Raw genomic sequence first — 10,747 nt, 5'->3', positions numbered from 1 at the left:
TATACTTGGATTAATCCATTATTCAAAAACAAAACAACCATCTATATTACTAAACAGCTGAAATGGTCATCAGTCTCAGTTGCAGGTTTAACGGATCCCCCAGGCAACAAAAACTTTATTTTCCATGTGTCATGTAATAATTGATCAATGCTGTCATAATCTGCTCTTTAGTAGGTATAATCTTACATTAAAGGTTTAACACAATAAGTCAAGTACTAAAGTTATAGACTGCACATCTATCTTGAGGCAGTGTAACTCACAATGAGCAAATCACCCACACTCATTCATCCAGTATTTGATAGTGAGAGCACTTAGGGACTTCAAAGAAATTTTACTTTATTAACAAAAAACAAAATAAAAATATTAACACTTACTACATTTTCACTGTTCATCCAGAAAAAACTTCAGCATCACGATGTTGTTTTATTATGTTACTTATTTACTACTACCTGTATTCACAAAACATTTTGCAGAGTTTCCACACATACCACTGAATGTACCTACAAAACTATATCATTGTACAACACACGGTTTAGGAGCTAAGACATCATAAAAATTGAGATGCAAGAAACAATTTGTTTTTCTTGAAACGAAACACAAATTACCCAGAGTCTGTACTCATCCACTGTTTGATAACATGCATACTTAGCAACTTATCAAACTAAACATAATCTGAAGCTGTTTTACACATAGGAGTTCGATTATTCATAGAATCGGAGGAGGTGGTATTGGTTAAAAGTGCCATTCCCCAAATTTTGTGAAACGTACGATATGGCAACAATGTAGTGGTAAATTACAATATAAGGAAAATATGCAATAACTGTGGAATTAAGACTCAAAACCAGTGAACAAGGTGGACAACTTCAAACTGTCTGGTTTGACTGAATTGACAAAAATTAAAATCTCATTATGGGATACTGTATTTACAATGACGAGGAAAAACTGAAAGTAAATACTGTCAAAATAAGAACAGCTGTCAAAACAACAGAAAGTGAGGAAAAGTCTAAATGCACACAAAATAATCAATATTTTGGATTTTTTGCAATTTTCAAAGAACTTATTTTATAACAAGAAAGAGGCAAAAAAAGTGATTGTTGTGAAGTGCCAAACACTGTATTAGGAGTAACACAAGTTGCACTCCTCTCAGTTTCAAGTAGAGCAACTTTTCCTTCTTAACCATGTCCATACATCTGTTCCATGACTTCTGACCATTTTTTATCTGATCCTTCCCATACACACACACAGACAAAAGAGTTTTGACATTTAGTAAGCACATATTCCTCTTATGTTCTGCATAGTGTTTTGATTCACTTTCATTTTGCTGTCACTAAGAAAGAGTCATTTCCTAAGTAGTAAATTCCACAAGGGTCAGAAGTTTGAATGGTCCAAAAGATATTACCTTCGATTAAGCTCTGACTATAAGTGGAGGACAGGTAGTACAGCAACACAGTTATGGAGTACATATACTAAATAAGGACCAATCACAGTTACATTTCAAAGTATCTTTATTTTGTGACAGTTCTGGAATAAAAAAGACCCTTACTTGTATCAGTTGTAATTATACATGAAACTTTGTAATAGTTACAAATATCAATACAAATTACATAATAAATTATTACCACTACTATGCCAACAAATACGTGCTTCCAGGTGATGCAGGTAATGATCTAAAACGAAATTGTTATTCCGAAACTGGTAATGAAATAAAGATGTTTTGAAATGTGGATGCGGTCGTTACTTGTAATGCAGTATACCTACTTTGCAATGACAGTGAACTCGAATATGATGATTAATAAATTATTTCAACAATGGATATTTTGTTAAGTACTTAACAATGAAAACAGTGTCTTATATTGAAAAAGGGAGTGCATGATATGAAATATCATTTCAGCTGTATGGAATAAAAAAGAACAAACAAATCCAAAATTAAAACACACTTTTGAGGAAGAAAACACTTTCTGTGGAGTTCATTACTCTTGTCCATTATCATCAACACTGCTTTCTTGGTTGAGAGTTAGTGATCGATCACAAAAGCCTCGTAACAGTCTGTCTCCATTTTTTCTGATCTTGTTGCTGGCCCATGGTGTGTCTTCTCCGTTAACTTGTCCATCCATCAACTATGTGGTCGTCTTGCCATATTTTCCTTTTCACTTTGCCTTGAATGACCATCTTTCCCAAGATATTCTTGCATTACCAAACTGTGTGTCCAAAGAACTGCAGGATCCTCGAGTTCTTGAGGGACTGATTTGTTAGTCTGGTCATCCATACATGATATTCTCAGCAGCTTCTATATTTCCACATCACAAAAGCATCATTTCTTCTTCAGTTATTGTCCACATTTCAGTACCATAAAAGACAACTGGAAACACTACAGATTTCAGCACTCTAAATTTAGCATGTCTGGTTGGGGGCTCAGTCCTTCCAAGTCACTGTCAGCTTTGATGCAACATCCCAACCAAGAACAATTCTACATCATATTTCCTGAGTAGTGTCGCTCTCTTTCAGAGCCACTGAGCCCAGGTAGACAAACTGATCAACTTCTTCATATTCCGACAATACATCAGTAGCTGGTACTAACTCATCTCTATCAATTACCATGAGCTTGACCTTTTTTTTTATTAACTTACAATCCAAGTTTCTCACATTCTGTGTTCGTTCTATCTAGTAGTCCCTTCATTTCCCCTTGTGATTCTACAGAAATCTTAAATTACTGATTCTTTGTCCTCCAATTTGGATCCCACCAGTCCAACCATGACGACTTTTTCTCATAACATATTTTCAGCAGAAGTTAAATACAACTAGTGACAGAATGTATGCTTGTGGAACTCCTTTACATGGCTCAAAGAGACTTGAAACAGTCTTATCTAGGTTGATTAATGCCTTGATATCAGAACATAGATTTCTGATAAGGGTAACAAGATGATAAGGAAAGTCCATTTCTCCTAGTATGCTATTTCCACCAGAAACAGTCAAATGCCTAGCTACACTCTACGAAACAAAGAACTAAAGTGGTACTGAATCATATATGTTTTCAGTTATCTTTGTCACATTGAGAATCTGCTCTAATGTTCCTTCATTATGCACAAACTCAGCTTGCTCTGCTGGTATTTATTTATCTTAGTAGGTTCTCAAGAAATTCATGGATGACATTCAGCTCAATCTTGCTGGCAAGGAAATGGTTCTGTAGTTTCCACAATGCTGTGTGTTTCCTTTCTTATGAAAGTGAATCATTACATGGTCCACTCATGCTGTTACATAAATCATGCAATGATTTCCTAACTCAGATCTCCAGATGCTTTGATAATTTTGGCATTAATAAGGGCAATCCAGATGCTTTTTTGTTTTTCAGTTTACCTATAACTTTTCAGATTTATTCTTTTCCTAAGATACTATGTTCCTTCTCTACTGGAGTGTTTCCGTTACCAAGTTTTCCATTTTTATTCATGTAGTATGTTCTCCACCGGTCAGCACCTAGTTCTATATAAGTCAGTGTGTGCCATCTTCAAAATCTACAACACATGTCCTTGGTTTGAAGGATCTTGTTAGTTTCTTTATTTCATTGAACATGCACCTGGACTTAGAGCGATCCTGGAACTTCTCAGTTCTATCTATGTTTCACTCTTAATTATTCTTGTCTCTTCGGTAACTTCTCTGTATTAACACTGCTAAGTTGTCACACAGTAGAGTTCCCTGTAATTCTCTCATCTTCTGTCCTTAATGATTTATGTGGTCTCATTAATAAGCCAATTACATTTATTCTTCTCTTTTTTGCTATCCTTGACTACTTCCTCTACTGTTTTAACTAAAGTCTTCTTCAGGAAATTCCATTTCTGTGCAGATGTCACATTAACTGAATGATCTGTCAAAAGTATTTTGTGGACTTGATTCCTAAAAATTTCAATTTCGGCCTTTTGCAGAGGGGACCATTTACGTTCCAACAGTTTCATTTTCAGTTCAAGACATAGAAGCTGATGGGCAGAACCATAGTAAGCATCACGAAGAGTCCTGATGTTTTTAAAGGATGATCCCCATCTTAACCCAACCAAAGAATTGTCAATCTGATAATGTGTTGGGAACAATCATATTTCACTCTTTGATGCGTTATATGTATAGTAGTTTATGTTTTCTCTCTGATCTTCGTTATGTAACATTGCTGAATAAATAGTCTCTAGAAATGTGTATTCCTGGCAATATGGTGTACTGCATATTTGATTAAAAGGTCAACTTTATAATCTCACAGAGGACTAATTAGAGTCAATATCTAATAGGTTATGGGCCCAGCATGCTTCCACTGCGCAACTCTAAATAAATTTTCAGATTCTGCGAATGCAGTGAGTACTGAAAACAAAACTGTGTTAATGGCTCTAACTGCATCTTTGCATCATAATGATGGCTGGTATGTGGATTCCGGGTGTTCACGACACATGACAAATGAAAGAGATTTGTTCAACACTTTCCAATTGACCACAGCTGCTAAAGTGACAGTAGCAGATAACAGCAATCTTCAGGCTATTGGAGAAGGTGATGTTCATCTTCAAGTTACTTGTGACAACAAGAATAAACAGATAACTGCTAATGATGTTGCATATGTTCCAAGCCTTGCTTACGACCTACTGTCGGTTAGTCAGATGATAAGACGTGGATTGTGTGTATTGTTTGACAATGTGCAGTGTGGTGTATACAATGAAAGTGATGTAATTGTTTCTGGAACACTAGTAGCAACTGCAACTCAAACGAATGGTATCTATCGTAAAACAAAGATTCCAAGACTTACCAAGCGGGAAAGCGCCGGCAGACAGGCACATGAACAAAACACACAAACACACACACAGAATTACGAGCTTTCGCAACTGGCAGTTGCTTCGTCAGGAAAGAGGGAAGGAGAGGGAAAAATGAAAGGATGTGGGTTTTAAGGGAGAGGGTAAGGAGTCATTCCAATCCCGGGAGCGGAAAGACTTCCCTTAGGGGAAAAAAAGGACAGGTGTACACTCGCACACACACACACACACATTTAAATATGTCTGCTTGTGTCTGTGTATGTGCGGATGGATATGTGTGTGTGTGTGTGTGTGTGTGTGTGTGTGTGTGTGTGTGTGTGTGTGTGTGCGCGAGTGTACACCTGTCCTTTTTTTCCCCTAAGGGAAGTCTTTCCGCTCCCGGGATTGGAATGACTCCTTACCCTCTCCCTTAAAACCCACATCCTTTCATTTTTCCCTCTCCTTCCCTCTTTCCTGACGAAGCAACTGCCAGTTGCGAAAGCTATAAATTCTGTGTGTGTGTTTGTGTGTTTTGTTCATGTGCCTGTCTGCCGGCGCTTTCCCGCTTGGTAAGTCTTGGAATCTTTGTTTTTAATATATTTTTCCCATGTGGAAGTTTCTTTCTGTTTTATTTGAATGGTATCTATCGATTAGATGAAGGTTTGAAAGCTGAAGAAGGCAATTTATGGTCTAAAATAGGTGTCACACGTTTGGAATATGAAATTAGATGTGACATTACATAAAATGAAACTAAAGAAGTCAGAATATGACCCTTGCATTTACTTAAGAATTGAGAAACAAAAGATACTCATTATAGCTGTTTATGTAGATGACTTGATCATTTTCTCTAATAGAAATAATCAGTGGAGGAAAGAATTGAAGAAACGATTAATGAATCAGTTTAAGATGAGAGATCTTGGTGAAATTAGTTGATGTCTTGGCATGAGAATAAAACGAAACAGGAAACAAGGGACGATTAGTATTGATCAAAGTAAATATGCAGCAAACATACTCAACAAATTTGGTATGGAACATTGTAATTCAGTTGCATATCCATTTGAACCTGTTTCAAAGCTGCAAAAATCTGAAAATAAATTGACAGATGAGGAAAACCTTGTGTTACATCGCATTCCTTATCAGCAAACCGTAGGATCACTATTGTATTTAGTTCAAAGTACAAGACCGGACATTGATATGCTGTGGGGGTTCTAAGCAGATTCAATTCTAATTATCGGAAAATCCACTGGGAAGCGGTCAAACTAATTATGCGATACATTAAAGGCACAGTCAATGTAGGACTAATTTACCGAAAAAGTGGAACAACTGAAATTGAAGGTTTCTGTGATGCTGATTATGCATCAGACCTCCATCAGCAGCTATCAACGACCGGCTATATCTTCCAGATGGCTAGGGCAGCAGTTTTCTGGACTTCAAAACAACAAACCGTCGCTCTATCAACTACAGAAGCTGAGTATATGGCTCTATCAGCAGCAGCGCAAGAAGCAGTATACCTTCAAGGATTGCTTCGTGACGTATGTGTTACGCACAGTGAAAAACCAGTAAGTGTATGCTGTGATAATAGAGGTGCCATTGCACTGAGTCACAATGGTGTGCATCACGCTCGAACAAAACACATTGCACCACTATATTCGTGATTTAATTAAAACAGGAAAATTCAGTGTGAAACCTGTAAGTACCGATAAGCAGCAAGCCGATTTTTTGACAAAGGCACTGCCTAAAGGTAAACACCAGTGGTGCTGTCAAGCTGTGGGACTTTCAGAGTTCATGAATTGACATCTGGGGAACTTGTGGGGGTGTTGGGAAGTATCATATTTTATTCTTGATGTGTTATATGTATGGTAGCTTATGTTTTCTCTTTGATCTTCGTTGTGTAACATCACTGAATAAATACTCTCTAAAAATGTGTGTTCCTGGCAATATGGTGTATTGCGTATTTGATTAAAAGGTCAACTTTATAATCTCACAGAGGACTAATTAGAGTCAATATCCAATATAATGGTAAGTTCCAGGAGGAAAGTCTTTGTGGATGCTGATGGAAGCAGGTGTTGATAATAACAAACCTATTTGCCTGACAGACCTGAATCATTTTGATTTTGTCGAAACCATGACAACCAAGTATTGCATTTGACAAGTCCCATTCCCCTACCTTAGCACTCAAATCTCCTTGGACTATGGTAACTTACTTTTTATAATATTCTTCTAACTCTTCATCACCAGCTGCTAAAGTTGCTGCATATGTGTGTATAGCATTTAACTGGAAAGGTTTGATGTTAAATTTCACTGTATTAATTGGTCACTGATACACTTGTATTCAATCAATGCAACATTCCATCCCTTTTGTACTACCATTGCCAAGTAAAAAGCCCCCTACCAACAGTGATAGTGAAAATGGTTCCACTAGATTGAAAAATTGACAAAACCAGTAAATATTACTTGTTGAATAACAGATGTTACTTAGCTATTACACAGGGGCAGTGATGTGCTGATGGGAACTATTAAACAAATTGGTGTATTCACTCATTTTTCAACAGCACGATGCTGGTGAAAAAGATCTTATTTTAGAACTGACAAATAAAGTATTTAAAATATAAAATTCTAATGGAAATCATGCTCTAATAACTTAAAACCGGCAAAAAATGGTTCACAGTCAATGTAACCAAAATGATCGGAAATGCTAAAAGAACACAGCCAGGATAGTCAAATTTTGTTCTTATTGAGAAAACTTTCCCCTGAGATGTTTGCAACAAAGATAAACTTTCAACAGCAAGTCAAGAAGTTAGCAACAGGTTATATGGGCTATGTTGAATTACAAATTACCAAGACTTTTGTCCAAAATAAAACTATGAAATCTGGAAGTTCATGAAAAGTGTGTCTTGCATAAGTGTGTGAAATGTAGACGTTCCAACACAGATACATGGCTGGTAACTTTTACTGAAGACAAAGTAATTTAATAAATTGTTTGATACTACAGCTTTTAATTTTTTGATCCGTTATTCAAAAAAATCTTAAGTGCTCAGTAAAATCACAATCAGACTCCCGCATGTTCAAGCGTATTGTAAAGTTAACTTTTCTTCCCTCACCTGTTTCTAAGAATGAACATTTCTTGTACATATGTCAGGACTTCTGCTGTTACTAATTTCAAAATTAATCACCTTACAACTTGTGTAGTATCATGCTGAATTTCCACTGGTTTAAGATGAATGTTGCACAAATGACCAGAATGTCAAAAATATATACATATATAATTGTTACCAGCCAACACCCATGTACATAACATTTTAGTTCAATGACATTTAGTATATGGAAGCAGACAAAACATGATGAATTACCAACAGAAGTTATGTACAGCTGCAATACATGTTCTCAGTTAAAGCACAATTTCTGCGTGTGTCATGAGATAAGATGCAAGGACACTCATTTCACTGTCTACAATACTGATACAGTTCTCAGGATTTTATCTTCAAATGTACTTGGATTACATGTAAAATCTGATTTAGAATTCATATACTTATGACTAATAACATACATTGAAAGCACAACAGTTTCATCACAGATAAGTACAACTACCATCAGTTTCACAATTATGAACAGCAGTAGCATTTGTTCAAATTTCTTAAAAAAACAATTTGCAACTGAAGACAGTTCTCTGACTGAAGTCGTGGCGTACACACAAAAAGTTAATATTTCACTGACATACCTGACTGCTGTGTTCATGTAATTTGCAGTATGGAAAACACAACAACAAATAGTTAAATGGAGAAACCTAAAAATTCAGCTAAGAAAGTGTAGTTGTTTGCAGAAGATATATTTTTGGATGCTCAGCCAGGTTGGGATTCCATGTTTGTGCATAATAAAATGGATTACCTAATAATCTTTGAAAAGTGTTTCTGATGATGGTCTTACACACACCTTCTGTTTGATCTCTGATCAGATTGCACAATAATGGTATTGTCAACCTGGCTTGACATCCAGAAAAATATTGTCTATTAATTATACCATGGAACACCTCAAAAATCACTCAAAAGAGTTCTGTTATTAGAGTAACCAGAACACAATGAATGATAGTTACATAAAAACAAACAAGTACATTTAAGTGAATGCACAAAGCAGATGACATAAATATAGGTTAATGTTAGATAAGGATATACAAGACAGATACAATCCCACTAAATTATTACAAATCAAAATTCTTCTATTTAATGTTGTAATATCTATCCTTTCTACTTCAATTAATGTAACTGGTGATGTCTTCCATTGCAAAATGTGATCTGCTGATTGATCAATTGTCTTATGCAAATGAACAAATGTCACCAATTTAAGGTACATAGTTAGATATTACTTAGGGATACAAACAGTTTTCTACAAGAAGAGTATATTTGAAATGTGGTCCAACAAGTTTCAAACAAAATAGACTTTATATGTTCAGTACGTCATGCAGTAAGACAGAATAGCAATAAATGTTTGGCACAAGTAGGAATGGAATCACTTTATAAATATAGTAATACATATTTCATTATTTTGTTAGAAAATATTTCATCATCCACAACATGCAGGAAAAAAATTAATAAAAATACAAAAATACATTCTTTCTTTAAATGCTATTCTTTGGAAGTACACAGAGCATCTATAGTGGATATAAACTACTTGTACAACATGGGAATGGATACAGATATATAAAAGTAACTTATTTCTTTTAAAAAATTACTATAAAGGAACTTTTTAAAATGCATCTACTGTATATTCACTAAAAGCTTAACAATCACAGTCAGAAGTCTACATGGAGGAATAAATTAAACCTTTTGGAGTAAACAGGTACATTTGCATGCAGTACAAGTAGTAACTAACTTCAGGTAGCACTTATTTCCCCAACTCCACTATGAAGATTTCTTATATTCCACATTGAAGCAGCTTCCCTGCAAGATTTCAATGGATACAAATTAATGCTTTGTTAAGAACTTCACTTTGAATTAACATGAGAGTGATTAGATTTAAATTAACTGTTTTAGTTTACAACTGAATATGCACATGAAAATGAGAAATGGTCAACAAACAAGCTAAAATAAAAATTATGAAACATTTAGTAAATGTACTGTCACAACTGCGAAGATTTATAAATAAATGAAAAAATAAACATTTATAGCAGACAATGAGTGTACCAGGCAAAAGGTTTTTTTAACAAACTACCTACATGAATGAACGAAACCAAATGAACATTTTTTTGAAGTTCCTCAGAAATATATATACAGTATAAATGAGTAGTTAAAATGAAACTAGTCACCATATAACGGAGATGCGGAGTCGCAGATAGGCACAACAAAAAGACCCTCACAATTATAGCTTTCGGCTGTTAAGGCCTTCGTCTACAATAGACACAGACACAGACACACACACACACACACACACACACACACACACACACACACACACACAGGACTGCAGTCTCAAAAAACTGAAACCACAATGCCAGTGGCAGTTGCCTGAGGCTGCAGTTGTGTGTGTGAGTTGCGCGCGCGCAAGTGTGAATCTAACTTGAGAAATAGTTATAGTTATGCTGTTAAAAAGAGAGTTTGTAAGAATTGTAACATTGAAATAACAACGCTAAAAGAACGAATTGCTAGCTTACAATTCATAGTCAGTTCCTTAAGAAGTGATGTTGACTCACTGAAGAAAGAAAATCGGGATCTGTGATGGAAGCCAATACTAAGTGAAGTGATGCAAGACAAAAGTAATATATCGTCCAAGTGGGTACAAGTGCCGTACAAAAAATAGTGTTCCAACTACAAAAAGAACAACAAAGTTTGCTAAAACTGTCACACTTTCGGAAAAAAACAAATATCATGTTTTGCAAACAAGTGGCTGTGATAACGACTCTCCAAATGATCGTGAACTTGAAAAAGTCAGTGAACTGAAAATGAATAGTGTTTTTTCAAATAATGTCAACAACAAACACAGGTCATCAGGGAAAAAGA

The 10,747-nt window shown here is 35.5% G+C and overlaps 1 protein-coding gene across 1 annotated transcript in view; it reads right to left on the bottom strand.

Annotated features, from left to right (window-relative positions):
* Positions 1-8,001: 8,001 nt before the first annotated feature.
* LOC126277990 (transmembrane protein 62-like) overlaps positions 8,002-10,747 on the bottom strand; it is a 69,252-nt gene continuing 66,506 nt past the window's right edge. The window contains exon 14 of the mRNA XM_049977656.1: positions 8,002-9,691. Coding sequence (XP_049833613.1) covers positions 9,625-9,691 — 67 coding nt within the window. The 3' untranslated portion in view covers positions 8,002-9,624. The remainder of the gene's footprint in view (positions 9,692-10,747) is intronic.

This window comes from Schistocerca gregaria, chromosome 6 (genome assembly GCF_023897955.1).
Source record: "Schistocerca gregaria isolate iqSchGreg1 chromosome 6, iqSchGreg1.2, whole genome shotgun sequence".
NCBI classification, from domain to species: domain Eukaryota; kingdom Metazoa; phylum Arthropoda; class Insecta; order Orthoptera; family Acrididae; genus Schistocerca; species Schistocerca gregaria.
Note: the sequence above shows the minus strand (reverse complement) of the source record. Positions and strands in the feature narration are given on the sequence as shown.